Here is a 19,316-nt window from a genome sequence, read left to right on the forward strand (position 1 = left end):
TAAAGAGCATCCGATGTATGCACCTTTGCTGTCCAGATGTTCCAGGCAGAGTTGAGTGTAGAACCATTGAATGGCATCTGCTGTTGACCTTTAGTGCTGGTAGGCAAAATGAAATGGATCCAAATTGCTTCACAGGCAGGAGTTGATATGTATTATCACTAACCTCTCAAAGCACTTCATCACAGTGCATGTAAGTGTTACTGGACAATAGTCATTGAAGCACATTCTTCTTAGGCACTGGTATAATTGAAGCCTGCTTGAAGCAGGTAGGTACCACACACAGGCAAAGTGAGACATTATATATCTCAATGAGCACTCCAGCCAGTTGATCAGCACAGGTCTCAGATACCCCAGGTATCCCATCTGCGCCAGATGCTTTCTGGGGATTCACCCTCTTAAAGGATACTCTTACCTTGGTCTCAGAGACTGAAATCACAAGGTCATCAGGTTCTGTGGGAGTTTGCGCCTTCTCTGAATCAGCAGTTCGGTCCATCCGATGTATCAAGAAGCCCTCGGGTTCAAAGTGAGCCATGTCTCCATGAAATACAGAAAGTAGCATTTCCTCATTTCCCTCCGATACAGCAATCTTGCCTTTAGGTCCTCAGTCTTGTTCTCCAGCAACTATATATTTGCTAATACAATGCTGGGTAGAGGAACTTTCATTGCTTGGCATTTCAGCTTGGCTCGGAGTCCTCCTCTCCTCCCGGCGATAACGATGTATCTTCATGCACTTAAAAGTGCTGAAGCTGTGTGCTTCGGAGTTAAGTCCACTGAGTCCTTCAGAAGATAGTGAAATTGCTAGTTCATTAAGACAGTTCAAAAGTACATTGCTTTAATGGAAATTACAGTCTGCAGATTGCAGTGAGAGTAGTTCAGAAGACGTATATTTAGAAGTTTAGTAAGCAGCCTTCAACACGTCGTTGTGAATCACCGGCACCATCTTAGCATCTTGGAATCTTGTGGAAGGAGATTAAAGAATTCTTCCAAAGTTGTGACGGATACAGTATTTGTCCCTCAGTCAAGACCACCTAAAAATAGAAAAACTATTTATTAGTCATTTGTAGAATCTTGACTCTGTACTTGCTTTTATCAGATGAACTGTGTTGAGGATGCAGGTGTATAGCTATAAGAACCATACATCAGCCTTTCTTCATTCATAAGTAGTTCCTCTGTTTGACGTCTTAATAAGTGAGTACTCTATCTTAAGTAATTGGGTTAAGATAGTGGGAAAATAAACTTCATCAATGATTTAATGCACCTATTCTGCAATTCCATTCCTTTCACACCTTTTAAATATAAGTCTTATTTTATTAAGACGCTTTAATTTAACTTTGCATATTAATGAAGTGCTCCTTTGGAGAAATTCTGTCCCTTCCCACAATTCTCTGTCAATGATAATACAACTATCTAATAATAATATAGCAGTCTCTGAATCAACAGCATCTAATAAAAGTTTGTTGCTCTTTCTGCTGTTTTCATTGATTAGATACGTTACTGAGTTTGTGGATTTGGGTAACGTCTCTGCTTTAAGAACATTTCGTGTTCTGCGGGCATTGAAAACCATTACAGTTATTCCAGGTAGGTGCTGGGAAAATAAATGTGTGGGTTTATTACGCTGCTGGTTAGATTATGGAAATAAATGATTCACTTCAACTAGCACGGCTGCTAAATATATGTTCAACTAGAATGTAGATACTCAGACAAAAATGCACCATTTCTAAGGAATGGGGCAATCTTATCAAACAGCCTCATCCTTGGTCTAGCTTGGGGTAAATACTGAGAGGGCATTTTCTTTCATGACCAGACAGCATGGTCTCAAAACAGGGGCACCCATTTATCATCCTCTCCTTTTCAGAGAAATGTTCGAAAGTATGAAAATACCCATAAAAGACTTCAAGAATCTTTAATATTTGTAAATACAAATATCAACTGCCATGTTATGAATAAAAACAATTACACAGGGTTTATCTGAGCTGGCATGAGAGAGGGATGTTAATCCTGTGGAATGGAATTCTTTTCATTTCAGCTTCCACTGTCAGAATCCCTTTAAAAGTAATGCCTTGACAGGTGCACAGTAAAGTTCCCACTACACTGCCCTAACAATATTCCACAACTCTGAAGAGGATTTTGTATTAGTAATTCTATATCCACTCCAGCCATCTAATGATCTCTCTTTGTGGGACTGCCACCTAATGCACAATTAGGACTTTTGTCTTAATCTTCTTTTAAATCTACAGGAAGTAGAACAAGTCCAAATGCAGGATCCATGGAATGTAAAGAGCAAGCAGACAGATTTAAATCCCTCTCTCAGAAATGACAGGCAGGCTTCTAAAACAGTGCAATTCTTTGATTGCATTGATAATAATAACTTTCATTACCAAAACGCATAGTCCACTTTATTGAGCTACAGTGTATCGACTATTTACCACAGTGGTTATTTCTTTATAAGGCATTGAATTATATGTAGTTTCTGTCAGTTAACAATGTCTCAGTGAAAGGAGATATGATGATCATTTAGGATGTAACCAGAAAGCAACTAGCAGAGGAACTCCTTAAAGTTGCGATGACAATGTTAAAACTTTAATTTTTAAAATAACTGATTAAATCCCGATTTGTGCTGAATTTTAAATGGAAAGGGAAATTCATTGCTGCTGTACTTTGTAATTAGTAAGAAATACTTTTATGGCATAAGACATACTCCTATCATAGGACAAGGATTCATTATAACGGCATGGTTTTTTTTCTGTTTGTTAGGATTGAAGACTATTGTTGGAGCTCTGATCCAGTCAGTAAAGAAATTATCCGATGTGATGATTCTGACCGTTTTTTGCTTAAGTGTATTTGCACTTATTGGCCTTCAGCTTTTTATGGGAAATTTGAGGCACAAATGTGTGATATGGCCTCCACCAGCAGAACTGTTTTACAATAATACCTTCATCGAAGATGGGTCGGGAATGGATAATTTGACTGGTAACATCACTGGTGGATTTAACTGGCATGACTACATTAATAATGAAGGTACAGTCTGTGCAACTTACATGACTTCTGATTAAGTATTTTCTTCCTAACGCAGTTCCTTGGGGTCAAGGATGACGCTTCCATTCTGATTTTGAAGTGACTGATGAGGCCAATGTGGGTATCATAGATCATTCAATAGATGGGGCAGTTGGAAGAAGACAAGATGGAGGGGTCTGAGATTTTAGAGATGATACACTCTTTCTTCTGGCTATCTGAATCCGAATCAGAATTAATATCACTGGCATTTGTCATGAAATCTGTTGTTTTGCAGCAGCAGTACATTGCAATCCGTAATAATAAAAACCGTAAAGTTACAATAAGAAGTATATATAAAAATGAAAATTGAATTAAATAAGTAGTGTAAAATGAGAGGAAAAAATACTGAGGTAGTTGTCATGGGTTGATTGTTCATTCAGAAATCTGATGGCAGAGGGCAAAAAGCTGTTCCTAAAACATTAATTGTGTCTTCAGGCTCCTGTATCTCCTCCTTTATGGCAGCAATGAGAAGAGGGCATGTTCTGGGTGATGGGGGTCCCTAATGATGGATGCAGCCTTTTTGAGGCATCACTCCTTGAAAATGTCCTGGATACTGGGGAGGCTGGTGCCCATGATGGAGCTGGCTGAGTTTACAACTCTCTGCAGCTTTTTCTGACCCTGTGCAGTGAACCCTCCATACCAGACAGTGATGCAACCAGTTAGAATGCTCTCCACGGTACATCTATAGAAATTTGTGAGTGTCTTTGGTGACATACTGTACAATTCCCCTCAGACTCCTAATGAGATATAGCTGCTGTTGTGCCTTCTTTCTAATTGCATCAATATGTTGTGCACAGGAACTTGAGGCTGCTCACCTTTCCCACTTCTGATTCCTCGATCCTTGGACTGGTATATGTTCCCTTGACTTCCTCTTCATGAAGTCCACAATCAAATCCTTGGTCTTACTGATATTGAATGCAAGATTGTTGCTGTGACACCACTCAACCAGCTGATTTATTTTGCTTCTGTATGCCTCCTTGTCACCAACTGAAATTCTGCCAACAATAGTTATGTCATTGATAAATTTATAAGTGATGTTTGAGCTGTGCCTAGCCACACAATCATGGGTGTAGACAGAGTGGAGCAGTGGACTAAGCACCTGTCCTTGAGGTGCGCCAGTGTTGATTGTCGGTGAGCAGGAGATGTTATTTCTGATCGGCACTAACTGTGATCTTCCAGTGAGGAAGTAAAGGATCCAGTTGCAGAGGGAGGTACTGAAGCTCAGGTTTTGGAGCTTGTTGACTAGAACTCAGCGTATGATTGTATGAGCTGTAGTCAATAAACAGCAGCCTGATGTAGACATTGCTATTGTCCAGGTAATCCAAGGCCATGTAGAGAGCCAGTGAGATTGAATCTTTAGTAGACCTGCTGTAGTGATAGACAATAGGCAAATTGCAGTGGACAATTTGACAGTATGGAATTAAGTTTCTTATTGCTATCCTGAGCAGCTGTGGGCCAGGGATTCCTAGAATCTATGTAGATGTTGGCTTTTTTAAAAGAAGAGTTTCAGAACATCCTTGATTCTAGGTGGTAATCACACAGTATGGAAAAGACTGTCTGTATCACAGGTTTGATGCTGGTCTAGTGACCAGTGTGGCCTTCCAGCAGAGCTGAATTTGGACCTCATGGTGGCCTGGGAGAGGAGACTGATGTTGATTTGATTATCCTTCCAGTGGATTTGAAAGATTTTGCAGAGACACTGTTGGTGCTACCTTTCCAGTGCCTAGGGTCAGGTATCACTACTTCCCTGTAGACTGTGAACTTTGTATCAGGTTAAAACTCTTAATTTTCAAACACCCTTTTCTTCAGTCAACCTAAGTCTGTGCTGGCACAATGGTGGCTCTTGAAATATGGAAAGTGATCCACATTTTTCATTTTTTTACTGTGAACCTTTATTGTTGGAGAATGGTCTTGTACAGTGGAAGCAGACAAGTAGAAGACTTTTGTCTCACAAATATTGTCAAGACCAATCCTCTCCTATTGCTTAAGTAATTAAGTTGGCAATGACTTGGAGCGCAATCCCAAAACCTGCAGACGATCTTCTTATTGCAGCTTGTCTACTGAGATTATTTAACCTTTGTTCTGGAGTATGGGCACCCATGATTGAACAAATTCCCCTTAGTGCTGTGAATTGTGCTTAAATCCAAAAGGATGCTTGTTGAAGATTGAAAAGGTGGCTGACAATATTCTGCATTGTGATTGATATTCATCAGCCACTGTCTGCTCTTCAGTAACCATAAACGCTTCTTGTCCATATTAGTTTGTTAAATGGATAAAAATGAAGGAGCTTCCCACCACTGTTTCACATTGATACCATCACAAATGTAGAACTTTCCTCCTTCAAAGCTCTGCCCATTTTGTTGAATCCCTGTTATAATATCCACTATAGTGATACTAAACAGGTACTTTATTCTGACTTCTAGTCTTTTTAAGCATTTTTGTATCAGAATTAGTGTTGCTCTTCTCCCAGCCAGTCAACTAACTGAACCCCTCAAAGCAGCTTGATCACAATTTCAGAAACTCTTCAAATTTAGCTTTCTCAATGGTAAAGGAACAGATGCTGTTGAATGGTTGTGGAATTGCCCATTATCTTTAACAGACCAGGTTTTACAGATTTGGATAAGATGCGTTGTTTCTTTTATTGATCGTGCGCTTAACTTCTTACTTCCCCACATTTTCTATCCTAGCATTTTTCCGCCAACTACTGTAAGCCAATAGTTGTCATGTATTGCAGAAGCAAAGCTGCAGCCATTGATTCTCCTCTACCTTTGAAAAGAACATAACTTTAATCCAATAGGTGATGAGCAAAAGTTATTTCACTCTAATGATGGTCGGAATCTGGGTGAGAAAACTGTATATGTACATCCTCATTCCATTTGAACAGTACGTGAAGCGTGACTTTGCAGGTCATGGACTTAGTGTTGAAAGGATTAGGTTGTGACGCTCCTTTTTCCAATTGGTGTGGACAAAGATTAGCTTTATTTGTTACAGGCACATTAAAACATTGAAATATACAGTGAAATGTGTTGTTTGCTTCAATGCCCAACAGAATCTGAGGATATGCTGGGGGCAGCCCGCAAGTGTCTCCAAGCAGCCAGCGCCAACATAGCATGTCCACAATTTAATAACCCTAACCATGCTGTTCACCTTTGGAACATGGGAGGAAACCTGATGACTCGGCGGAAACCCATGCGGTCACAGATAATGTGGGTTGAATGATCTTGTTCTGCGTCCTAAATTGTCTAAGATTCTCCTATTCAATAGCTCAATGAGATACAAAGGATAATCACATATTTTCTAAATTACACTTTAACATCCTACTGTAAATACCGATAAGAAAGACAATTAATTATCGATTCCAATCAAAGTAAGCTGCAGGAAGGAGGAAATACCAATGACAAGTAGAGAAGACTCTAAAGACCTTAATGTCACAAGCGCAAGAGTTTACTTTGTCTTTGTGCATGGGCAACCTAAGAATGCTAAAAATATTTTTGTTTTTTTTTGAACCCCAAGAAAATCACTACTTTCTTGAAGATGCTGCTGATGCTCTGCTGTGTGGGAATGGCTCAGATGCTGGGTAGGTTACCTCCTCTTATTTTCAATTCCTGATGTAACAATCACATTGGCAAGCTGCAGAAACCTTTGGGCTGGGTCTATCACTGCATGATTATTTCAATACCGAGCAGCAGGAAAGTGAATCAACAGTTGATGGGCAGGAAATGTGACAGAACCACCTGTTCTTAGTGATAAATCTCTGATTGAGTGCACATGTATACAGGGATTGTTCTTTCAACTTAAGAGGAATTAATATGTTTTATTTGCCTCTGTTGGCTACTTTTAACGCGCTGCTTAACATATTGTCAGCCAGAGCTGAGTACGGGCCCTCTGGTGTCTGGTTTGGAAGGTTGTGTATTCAGTTCCCACTCCTGAAATCTGAGTGCACAATCCTCTCATTTAGAGTGGAGAGAGTCCTGAATGTCACACAGATAGAAAAAATGCTGCAGGAGCTACCTGAAAAGTGCAATCGAATCTCCAGTAAAACCGTGAAACGTATCCCTCAATTGATGTTACCAAAGTGAACTATCCAATCATTACCCCTTTGCCAATTTTGGCAGCTTACTTCATTGGTTACCATGCTACCTAAATCACAACAGTAACTGGACAATAGAACAAATTACTTGGTTGTAAGGGGCTTTGGGACATTCTGAGGTCAGTACATAAATGAAGTCTAATGACAAAAAACAGAGTTTTTTAAATATTTTTAAATGCCTTATGCATTAGTTATTGTTAAATCAAACACCAAATGAAAATAATTTGTTAAATCTGTTCCTCTTAACAAAGAATAAACCTTACTCTGTCTAGTATTAACTTAAACCATAAGGCATACGAGCAGAATTAGGCCACTTGGCCCATCGAGTCTGCTCTGCCATTCATTCGTGGCTGATCCTTTTTTCCCCTCCTCAGCAGCACTCCCTACCCTTCTCCCCGTAACCTTTGATGTCATGTCCAATCAAGAACCTATCAAGCTCTGCCTTAACTACACCCAGCAACCAGGCCTCCACAGCTGACTGTGATAACAAATTCCACAAATTCACCACCCTCTGGCTAAAGACATTTCTCCGCATCTCTGTTTTAAATGGATGCCCCCTCTACCCTGAGGCTGTGCGCTCTTGCCCTAGACTCCCCCACCATGGAAAACATCCTTTCCATATCCACTCTGTGTAGGCCTTTCAACACTCAAAAGGTTTCAATGAGATCCTCCCTCATCCTTCTAAATTCCAGCGAGAACAGACCCAGAGCCATCAAACATTCCTCATGTGATAACCTTTTCATTCCTGGAATCGTCCTTGTGAACCTCCTCTGAACCCTCTCCAATGCCAGCACATCTTTTCTTAGATGAGGAGTTCAAAACTGTTCACAATGTTCAAGGTGAGACCTCACCAGTGCCTTATAAAGCCTCAGCATCACATCCCTGCTCTTGTATTCTAGACCTCTTGAAATGAATGCTAACATGGCATTTGCCTTCCTCACCACCGACTCCATCTGCAAGTTAACCTTTAGGGTATTCTACACAAGGACTCCCAAGTCCCTTTGCATCTCAGATTTTTGGATTTTCTCCCCATTTAGAAAATAGTCTGCATATTTGTTCATTTCTTAATCATTTCTCTTCTTGGGTTGATTTTCAATGCTTCCATTTGACATTAATGAGACAACTTCATCCAAACTTTCTGTTGTGACAAAGCTTTAAAAAAGACTGATGAATATATTATATTGAATATGAAGTACCATAATCATTTAGAGAATTTCAGTTTCTCATTGAAGAAAGTATAGACTATCTGAGATATAATATTTTCAGTGAGACATTAACCTAAGGCCACTGTTTGCCTATTCAAATGAGTGAAAAAGGCACAGTGGAACTACATAAAAATGTGCCAGAATGTTTTCTCAGTGTTGTGACCAACATTTATCCTTCAACATTCTCCACTGAAGCAGATTACCTGCTTCGTTATTTCATTGTTATTTGCTAGGCCATGCCAATGGAAAATTGGCTGCTGCTTTTGCCAGCATAAAAGCAGTGATAGTGAAATTCTTTAAGATCTCTCAAGAACATTATTTGTTTGCTGAGAGTGCTGCATGATAGATATCATACCATCACTTTCTGGTGTTGAATTTTCCCTAATTAATTATTTGCTGGCTTTTCCAGGAGATGTCCTGATGGTTATATGTGCATTAAGGCTGGGAGAAACCCTAACTATGGCTACACCAGTTATGATACCTTTAGTTGGGCATTTCTGGCACTTTTTCGACTTATGACTCAAGACTACTGGGAAAATCTTTTCCAGTTGGTAAGTGTTAGCAACCATTTTGCGCTGAATATATTTTGCTTTCTCCCGTCACTCCTCACGCACAATTACTGAGTAGAGTTAGAAAGGACCTCAGTAGTATTTGTAAAACAATTTGGTATGAATGCTGCAAACGAGCTGAAAAAGCTGAGCAGACTGGATATGCAAAATTGTGCAGCACGCTGCAAGGATGCTCTGTAGGTGGCCATGAAGAGCTGGAAGCTATTATGTTTAGGGAGAAAAAGCTAAAGCAAAATATAACCATAAGCTATTTTTGTATATTTATAACATCTCACTGGTATTATTGAAAGTACAGTCTTTCTCTATCTGCTTCTCATGCATTTCTTCAGAATCTAACCTTCCCTTTATAACTCATTTTATTTTTCTTCATTTCTATCTGTAAGTTTCTACTTATTTCTACCTTCCTGCTCACCACTCTCTATTTCTATCGCAATCATTCACTTTCTGTCGCACTCTTTACCCACTCTATTCCACCTTCTTCTCCAGTTATATCGATGTGAGAAAAGATATGGTGCTATTATTACCAGGTTTAATGATGTGCTTTACTTGCTCTAAAGGGCTTTTGAATAAATGTATTAATTCTAGTGTCTCTAGAGATAAAATTTACTGGCCAGGAGTTTCATCTTGATTGCATTGGTCTTTCCAATGCAATTTCCTTGATATAAGCAAAAAGTTGTGCAACCTAAAGCATGAATTGTATTCAATACAATTGGAGTTTCCGCAATCTTTCAAGCTCTTTTGTAAAAACATTGTGTTGGAACCTGGTCTCGTCTACAAAGCTGGCCACATTTCCAGAGGGAATTGATCATAAAGGGTGTTCCCACTAATTGTGCCCAAATGCAGGCTGTCATGGACTGATTGAGATCATTCTTTTGCTCGCAAGATATGTTTTGAATGATTTTTTTTTAGCTTATTAAGGGAGTATTTCTAAACTGCCATCTTACAAGAAAACTTTCAAAAGTCAGTTAAAATTTCTTATTCGCAGCAGGGAGATTTTTTGTAACATAATATTTAGGATGTTTATTAATTAGACTTTATTAAGTTACTACTTTCAAAGTTATCAGCAAATATTTTTAAAGCCTAATTTTATTGTCTTAACACACTTGCCTTTTGCTGTTGGTAGATTTTGCCTTCAGTATTATTAAAATAATTTTGAGCTGAAAGTCAGAATAAAAACATTTTGTTTTCAAAATGGATGCAAATTTTTGTAAAGTGCAATGTAATCATCAATTGTGCTCAAAGTGAACATTTAATTGAGTTCGTTTACTTTACTTTAACCTGTTTTTGCTTAATTGAAATCACACCTTATATGAAAATAAATGCATTTTGTCTTGCTCGGTCCTGCCCTGAGCTTCAACTAACATCAGTAATGTAGGCACACAAAATGCTGGAGGAATTCAGCAGGCCAGGCAACATCTATGGAAAAAAGTACAGTCATCGTTTCAGGCTGAAAGCCTTCCGCAGGACTCAGCCCAAAATGTAGACTGTGTACTCTATTTTGTGTGTGTTGCTCGGATTAACAGCATCTGCAGATTTTCTCCTGTCAGTAATGAAGATGGTAGTTAGGCTTTTACTTGGATGTTTCAAAGTGGCCAAGAAACATATGGATAAGAGTGCAGCAAAATCACCATTCACATCTTACAAATAGTATTGTTTGCCAATTTAATCAGAGAAACCTCCTTACTACATTGCCAAATTTTAACTTTTAAGCAGTGAATAACAAATTCCTTAAATCTGTACTTGATTGTATATATACAGCACTATGCAAAAGTCTTAGGCATATATAAATAGCGATGGTGCCTAAGACGTTTGCACAGTACTGCATTTGTCAACATGGAGTGAAGAGCAAGTTTACAAATCTGGCAAGAGCAAAGGATATTGGGAATGGCGAGGGTGGAGCACCACGGGAGGAGTTTGGGACCTATGGCCGACAAGGTGTGCCAGAGGGGAGGAGGGGTTGGTAGCGTGGGTTCAGACACCCCCATCCCTCAGAGACCAAGTCATTTAATTCCAAACAATGGGTTTATTGATCATTACAGAATGACTCTTTGGTGAAATATATAAAATCAGGTTATTTTTATGGAAATGACTTGAGACCAACTTACATGAATAATAGAGGAGTGTGTGGGGTGGGGTTGGGGAACAAATCAGCTGTGGATTTGTGGTTTCGAGAGACCAATTTTGCTCCATAGGAGCAACTGATCCATTCTTAAATTATCTTCTGAAATTATAAGGTGAACTTCTTGTCTTTTGTGAGATTTTAAAAGGCTCATAAATCTTCGTCCATATAATTCATGTATCTCCAATATGCATGCAAATCCAGCTATCTGTCTCCTTGACCTGCACTAATAGTGAGGATTGCCTATTTCAATGACATCATCTTTCAAATGGACAATGTAATGATGCCAATGGCCTCTCAACAAAGGCACAAACGTTTGTCTTCTGGGAGACCGAGAATAGACAACAGTAGTGTTGTTACCAATTGCAACTGTATGGTCAAGGAATAATTTTGTTCTTCCTGTCCCTATAGGGATGAGTTTCACATTCTATTTGTCAGCCTTTCCTTCTTTAGTGACTGCTGCGTAGTCTGGAGCAGCTTTGGAGAATCCAGAATGGAGCAGGCTTGGAACCAGTTCTTCTTACGATTGTCTAAATCAGGTCGGCCCCTTACCCCTGAGTTAAATACACATTGGGCCCAATGGGCCCAATGTCTGTAGTGGCCAGTAAATTGGGTACAGCTGGATTCCGCCTCTAGAAATTTCCACAGCTGGTGACTAGCAATGACATAATCACACTCCACTTCAAGAGCCTCACTAAAGATTGCCTCTATTAGAGTGTTCCAAGGTTAAGTGCTTTTGATAGATATCAGTATCTGAAAAGCTTAACTCCTATATTTGTTAGCATTCAGTGCCTGGGTCTATTTTTATGATGTTTGGAATAAGTTTAGTCTTATTTTTGAAAATTATACTGCAAGTCCTCACAAATTCTGGGAAATGACCATATCCAATTGGATACAATTAGGTAATTGTCTTTGAGTCAGGAGGGCATTGGATCATAAATCCAGTTAGCCTAGTTTATAGACCAGTTAGCCTGACCTCAGTGGTTGGAAAGATGTTAGAGTTAATTGTTAAGGATGAGGTGATGGAGTACTTGGTGACACAGCACAAGATAGTACAAAGTCAGCATGGTTTCCTTCAGGGAAAATCCTGCCTGACAAACCTGTTGGAATTCTTTGAGAAGATTACAAGTAATGTAGATAAAGGGGATGCAGTGGATGTTGTATATTGGGACTTTCAGAAGGTCTTTGACAAGGTGCCACACATGAGGCTGCTTACCAAGTTAAGTGCCCATGGTATTACAGGAAAGCTGCTAACATGGTTAGAGCATTGGCTGATTGGTAGGAGGCAGCGAGTGGGAATAAAAGGATCCTTTTCTGGTTGGCTGCCAGTGATTAGTGGTGTTCTGCAGGAGTTGGTGATAGGACTACTTTTTTTTTTGCTGTATATAGGTGATATAAATAATGGAATAGATGGCTTTGTTGCCAAGTTTACAGATGATATGAAGATTGGTGGAGGGACAGATGTTGAGGAAACAGGTAGGATGTAGAAGGACTTAGACAGTTTAGGAAAATGGGCAAGAAAGTGGCAAATGAAATGCAATTTTGGAAAATGCATGGTCATGCACTTTGGTAGTAGAAATAAATGTATGGACTATTTTCTAAATGGGGAGAAAATCCAAAAATCTGAGATGCAAAGGGACTTGTGAGTCCTTGTGCAGAATACCCTAATGGTTAACTTGCAGGTTGAGTTGGTGGTGAGGAAGACAAATGCCATGTAAGCATTCATTTCAAGAGGTCTAGAATACAAGAGCAAGGATGTGATGCTAAGGCTTTGTAAGGCACTGGTGAGACCTCACCTTGAGTATTGTGAACAGTTCTGGGCCCCTCATCTTAGAAAAGATGTGCTGGCATTGGAGAGGGTCCAGAGGAGGTTCACAAGGATGTTTCCAGGAATGAAAGCATTATCATACGAGGAATGTTGATTGGTCAGGGTCTGTACTCACTGGAATTCATAAGGATGAGAGGGGATCTCATTGAAACTTTTCAAATGTTGAAAAGCCTAGACAGAGTAAATGTGGAAAGGATGCTTCCGTGGTGGGGGAGTCTAGGACAAAAGGGCATGGCCTCAGGATAGAAGGGTGCCATTTCAAAACAGAGATGCGAGCAAATTTCCTCAGCCAAAGGGTGGTGAATTTGTGAAATTTGTTGCCACACATAGCTGTGGAGGCCAAGTCATTGGGTGTATTAAAGGCAGAGATTGATAGGTTCTTGGTTGGACATGGCATCAAAGGTTTTGGGGAAAAGGCTGGGAACTGGGGTTGAGGAGGAGGAGGAGATGGAAAAAAAAAAGGATCAGCCATGATTGAATGGCGGAGCAGACCCGATGAGTTAGATGGCCCAATTCTGCTCCTATGTCTTATGGGCTTATGGTCTTATAAATACAGTATAGGACAATATTTTAGTATGACTTTGTTACAGACACCATTCTGAGAAAATCTATCAAACATGCAAAGGATGCACTGCATTATTTTATTCATTTACAGTAAGTGGACTTGTTAGGTAGAACAAAATTCTTTGCTTCCCTTGAGGAGGAGGAGATGAGTTCTCTTGATCTGTTACTGCCCTTATGGTGAAAGTACTTCTGCAATGTAATTGAGAAGAGAGTTCAAGGTCATCTGATATAAAACTTGGATGAGGATCTGTAGTTAGTGGTGTTCTCATTGTCCTTCTAGGTGAAAGACATCATTAATTTGAGAATGCTAAATGGGAAAGACTCTGGCTTCAGTCAGTGAGCAGACTAAATGTTTAGGCTAAAGGATGAGCAGACCCATGCTCAATATTCAATAATCATTATCACTTAAGACATCTTAATTTCGTATTTGGTTACACTTCATTCTTCTTTGGACTTGCTATGCACAGACTGGCTGCCAGATTTCCCTACATTGGCAAACTGACTACACTTGAGTGATGCTTTTTTGGCATTTGAGGATGAGGAACACGTGCACTAATTGCTGGTAGCTGTCGATGGTGTGTAAGGCTCAACATCCAGATTGGGAAGTTGTAAAATGTTATTCTTAACCAATGCATTAAACTCAACCATCATTACCACTAAAATTTCCAAAAAAGAAGAAATTTTCTAATGGAAAAGGGATGCAACCGTGGCTGACAAGAGAAGTCAAAGCCAAAGTTAAAGCAAAGGAGAGGGCATACAAGGAAGTAAAAATTAGTGGGAAGACAGAGGATTGGAAAGTTTTTAAAAGCTTACAAAAGAAAACTAAGGTCATTAAGAGGGAAAAGATGAACTATGAAAGAAAGCTAACAAATAATATCGAAGAGGATGTTCCTCTGGGACCAAGTTGCAAAACACAGCACATATGTCACATACAGCATACAAAATAATATTAACACAATAATATTAATAGATAAAAAAGTAATCTGTAAATGTACAAGTTGACATAAAGTGCATATATGACATACAGTTAAATATACAACAATATTACTGCTATTGGTATTGTCATCAATAATGTGACTTGGGTGCTTGCAGTGTATTCAGAAGTCTCACAGCCTGGGGGAAGACGCTGTTAGCCATCCTAACAGTCCTGTTCCTATACTGTGGTACCTTTTGTGATGATTCAATTTATTGTAAATCAAAAGTCCAATCACTTTCATTTTCAATCTGTATTTTTATTCAATCTAAGTTGTATTGATTTTTGTTGGGCTATATGGTGATTCAAGATAATAAAATAATAAAAAGAAACTCAGAAAGGTAGTGATGTCTCAGTAAAGTCATGTGTAAATTGTGTACTGAAAAAATCATTCTCTAATTTTGGAATGGATGTATAGTTGCCACTCCACCACTCCACAGTGTCAAAAACTCAGGTTCAACCCTAATCTTGGGTGCTGTCTGTGTGGAGTTGCAGATTCCACCTAAAACTGTGTGGGTTTCCTCTGGCTTCTCCATTTTCCTCACAACCCAAGGTTATGTAGATTATTGTTAGTGTGTAGGCTGGTGATAGAAGCTGGGAGAATGCAATGAGAATGTGGAGATGATGAAACAAAAAGTGATTAATTTAGGAGCAGTATAAATGGTTGATTGATTGTTGCTTAGCATTGACTCAATAGTCGAAAGAGCCTGATTCTGTGCTGCATCCCTCTATAACCCTTTTGTGCATTCATATCATTCTCATGAAATTTGTTGGAGTCACTTTCATAAAACATGATCTTGTACATTCCAGCTGGAAGTTAGTGAATAGATTTAATTTTTTATCATAACTCAGCTTTTTTCCTGCCAGAGATGAGCAGGTGGAGAGAACACATGGCTTGCCAGCAGCTCCTTAGTGTGGACAACATTGACTCATACATAGCTCTGCCAGCACCACTTGCCATTGTAGCCATGCACCAGTCTGAAAGTAAATCTTTTCCCTCAGTATCCAGCTGGTGTGGACACAAATTCTTGCTGGTCAATGCCCAGTAATATTGACAATTGTTCACTGCACAGCAACCTACTCTACCAGATGCAGTTAATCCACCACGGCATGGAAAAGCTTACTTGTGGATGACAAGGGCTATCTATTAACAAAGTGGCTAATGACTGGTATGTAACCCTTGCAAAAGTGTAATGAAAACAGAAATTGCTCAATTTACTTGGGGTGCCACAGTACCATATCAGTTAGCACAACACTACTACAGCTTAGAGCATCAGAGTTTGAAGTTCAATTCCCGCCACTGTCTGTAAGGAGTGGGTACATTCTTCCCATGACTATGTAGGTTTCCTCCAGATGTTCCAGTTTCCTCCCACAGTCCAAAGACCTACCAGATAGTAGGTTAATTGGTGATTGTAAATTGCCTTGCGAATAGGCAAATTTTAAAGAGATCGATTGCTGGCAGCATAGCTTGTTGTGCCAGAAGGACGTGTTCCACGTGGTGTTTCTAAAGAGATAAATACCCAGTGGGTCAGATAGCATCTGTGGAAAGAGAAACAGAGTTAATATTTCAGGTCACCTGTAGTTTCATTCTGATTTTCAGGTCTTTGACAAATGTATATAGTGTACATATAATGGAAGTCATACTATTTTATGATGGTCCATATAAACAGAAATATCATGGACTTGATGAGCTGGTGAGCTGAAATAATGATTCTGCAAGCTACTGGAAGCTGCTACTAAAAATGTTACAGCAAGGTAGAGTCATAAAGAAGTACAGCACAGAAAAAGGTCCTTAGGCTCACCTAGTCTGTGCTGAAACAATTTAAACTGCCTACTCCCATCAACCTGCTCCCAGACCATAGCCCTCCAACCCCTACCATTCATGTAATTATCCAAACGTCTCTTAAATATTGATATCGAGCTCTCATGCACCACTTGCATTGGCAGCTCATTCCACACTCTCATGACCCTCTGAGTGAAGAGGTTTCCCCTCATGTTCCCCTTAAACATTTCACCTTTCACCCTTAACCCATGATCTCTAGTTGTAGTTCCACCTAAGGTACTTAAATAAAACCAAGATTATTAAAGTAAAAACAACATTGTTTTGAAATTTATTTATTGTTCTTTAAAGAAATAGCATTTGATTTGAATAAAGCAGGGCTCATGAATCTACTGCATTTAGATTTCCAGAAGCCCTCTGATAAGTTGCCAAATTATGGTTATTGTGGAAAATAAAACTACATGGTACAGGTAGTAACGCATTTTATTGACAGACCATTGGGAAACGTGGAATGCACCCAAGAGCCCTTTTTGGTTGACAAAATATAAGTGGTGTATCACAGTGTTTGGTGTGGGGACCTTAGGCTTTTGCAATTGGTCCAAATAATCTAGATGAAGGCACTGAAAGTATGGTTGCTGACACAATGATAGGTAGGAATGTTAATTGTGAAGACAAATAAGACAGCTATAAAGAGATGTGCATAGTTTGGTGTGTGGGCAAAGATCTGTCAAATAGCTGGAAAAATGCTGGGAAATGGGACTAGCTTGAATGGGGTATCTCGGTAGGTATGGACCAGATGGGCCGAAGGGCCTGTTTCTGTTAGGTATAACTTTATGAGTTTAAATGGAGTACAATGTGGGAAAATATGGTAGGCTAAATAAAAAAAGAAACATTTTATCTAAATAATGAAAGAATACAGAGCTTTGAGAGCAGAGCAACCATAAAAGGCCAGTATATTGGTTCCATGGATAATTAGGAAAGCTAACAGAATGTTATTTCTTACTGCTAGGAAAAAAAACGAAAACAAAAGCAGACTAGTTTTACTTCATTTATAGGATATTGGTGAGACCACATCTGGAATATTGTAGACAGTATTAGTTTCTTTATTTAAGGAAGGGTCGAATGCTTTGAAAACAGTTCAGGAAAAGTTTACAAGGCTGGCACCTGGAATGGTTGAGTCATCTAATGATGGAAAGTTAAATCTGCTGGAGTTTAGAATAGTGAGCACTGTTTATTGATTGAAACAAGGTTATGTGCAGTTTTATGGGTGGGTGTGAAGAGGATCATTTTCTCTTCTGGAAGAATGTGGAATAATGGATCGCCATTAAAGAAGGAGAAAGAAGTGAAATCTTTTCTCTCAGAAGGTCCTGAGTCGTTAGAATACTCTTTCTCAAAAAGTGGTTGAAGAAAAATCTTTGAATATTTATAAGGTTGCGTTGGGTAGATTCTTGGTAAGCAAATAAGTGAAATGTCATCACCTATGACAATTCAGAATTAAGATTATAATCAGGAAACCTTGATCTTATTAAGGCTTGAGGGCCTTGTTAATGGCCTGTTCCTGTTCCTAATTTAAGAGCTTGTATGTCTGTATGCTCTAATACTCAAAACCTCCGGCCATCCCTGAAATGTTCCACAACATTGTAAAAATAGTTGAACATCTCTTTTGCACCAGATTGAAAATAAAGAGTGAGGGTGTAAGGAAGGGGAGGAGGAGGAGGAAAAGGAAGGGCTGAAGCAACTCAAAGTTCTCTTTCTGCCCAGCTGCTCAGGAAGACCCTTTCAAGTATAATACTAATAGCTCTAACCCCATTTTCCTATTTACCAGTGGTGCACCTGAACTATGAAGGCAGTATGAAATATTAATTCCAAGTTAAACCACGCTATATTCCATTAATGTCAACTAAACTCTATATGTATTTACTTAGCTCCTGTCTCTTTTATGTCTTTGCCTGGTCAAATGCTCCTACACAGTGCAGTGTTCTCTTAGATATAGCTTGGGGAGAACTTGCTTCCAATCCAGTTCTGTAGGTTCTGAGATTTGCTTATCCTTTCAATAGATTTGTAGGATTTTGCAATAGTGGTATTTCTACAAAGAGACTTTCTGTCGGTTGCTTCTATCAGGATTTTACAGGAGAGCTGAGATCACTGCTGGGCAAACCAGAAGCTTTGTGCTTTTCTTGAGGTTGTGAGGTTCAAACACTCTTTCTCAAACTGGTGAAGGATCATGTGGGTGCAGTGAAGGTGATAGTGAATTTCATCAGAAATTTCTATAATGACTGAGAGATAGCTCCTTGAGGTAAGGGATGCAGACCACTTTTGTGAGTCTCATTGTGGACTTCTATTCCACACCCCTATCCTATTAACCCACCTCTCCATGCCCCCAGTCACCACTACTTTATCATTTCCTGTCAGTCACCTTATGTACAGGCACTCTTGTGCCTAGCGTCACTTTATAGACATACAATCAATCTATGTACAGTATATAAACTATCTTATGTACTTATATTTATTGTGCTTTTTACTATTGTGTTCTTTATCCTGTGTTGTTTATGCTGCATTGGATCCAGAGTAACAAGTATTTCATTCTCCTTTACACCTGTGTACTGGAATTGACATTAAACATTAACATTATTTTCAGGGGATGATGTTATATAGCAGGGACAAATTGGGAGAGAACCTCTGTTTTGAAGGACTTCAATGTTTCAGTGGATGAGTGCCAATGACTGGGACCTCATCTCATTCTGGAGGAAACTTGCTGAATGATTGGAACTAACAAAATTAATGGAAGTCTTGGAATGAAGATGCAATCTTGCTTGATACAATCTGCATTGAAGTTGGCTTTACATTTGCTTAAAATCATGGCTTTCCTGCCTGCTTGCAGCAGACATAAGATAAAGGTAAATTTCTGCAGTCCACAAATTTGAAAAGATTGGTGCTTAGTCCTTCTCATCTGATAAACTCAAAAGCTTTTATAAGATAAAGAAAAGGCCATGAGTAGCAATAGGGGAGGGGAGAATGATGTCATCTTGAGAAATGATAGCAGATTTATACTTCATGAAATCATTACTATTCTTGCTACGAGGGGTGATTGATAAGTTTGTGGCCTAAGGTAGAAGGAGTCAATTTTAGAAAAC

The 19,316-nt window shown here is 39.2% G+C and overlaps 1 protein-coding gene across 2 annotated transcripts in view; it reads left to right on the forward strand.

Annotated features, from left to right (window-relative positions):
- Positions 1 to 19,316, forward strand: part of LOC140191768 (sodium channel protein type 4 subunit alpha-like) — a 138,712-nt gene that overhangs the window by 42,326 nt on the left and 77,070 nt on the right. For both annotated transcript variants that reach the window (XM_072249491.1, XM_072249490.1), the window contains exons 3-6: positions 1,487 to 1,578; positions 2,755 to 3,018; positions 6,568 to 6,631; positions 8,759 to 8,900. In XM_072249491.1, the coding sequence (XP_072105592.1) occupies positions 1,487 to 1,578; positions 2,755 to 3,018; positions 6,568 to 6,631; positions 8,759 to 8,900 (562 nt within the window). The remainder of the gene's footprint in view (positions 1 to 1,486; positions 1,579 to 2,754; positions 3,019 to 6,567; positions 6,632 to 8,758; positions 8,901 to 19,316) is intronic.

The sequence above is a fragment of the Mobula birostris genome, chromosome X (genome assembly GCF_030028105.1).
Source record: "Mobula birostris isolate sMobBir1 chromosome X, sMobBir1.hap1, whole genome shotgun sequence".
NCBI classification, from domain to species: Eukaryota; Metazoa; Chordata; class Chondrichthyes; order Myliobatiformes; family Myliobatidae; genus Mobula; species Mobula birostris.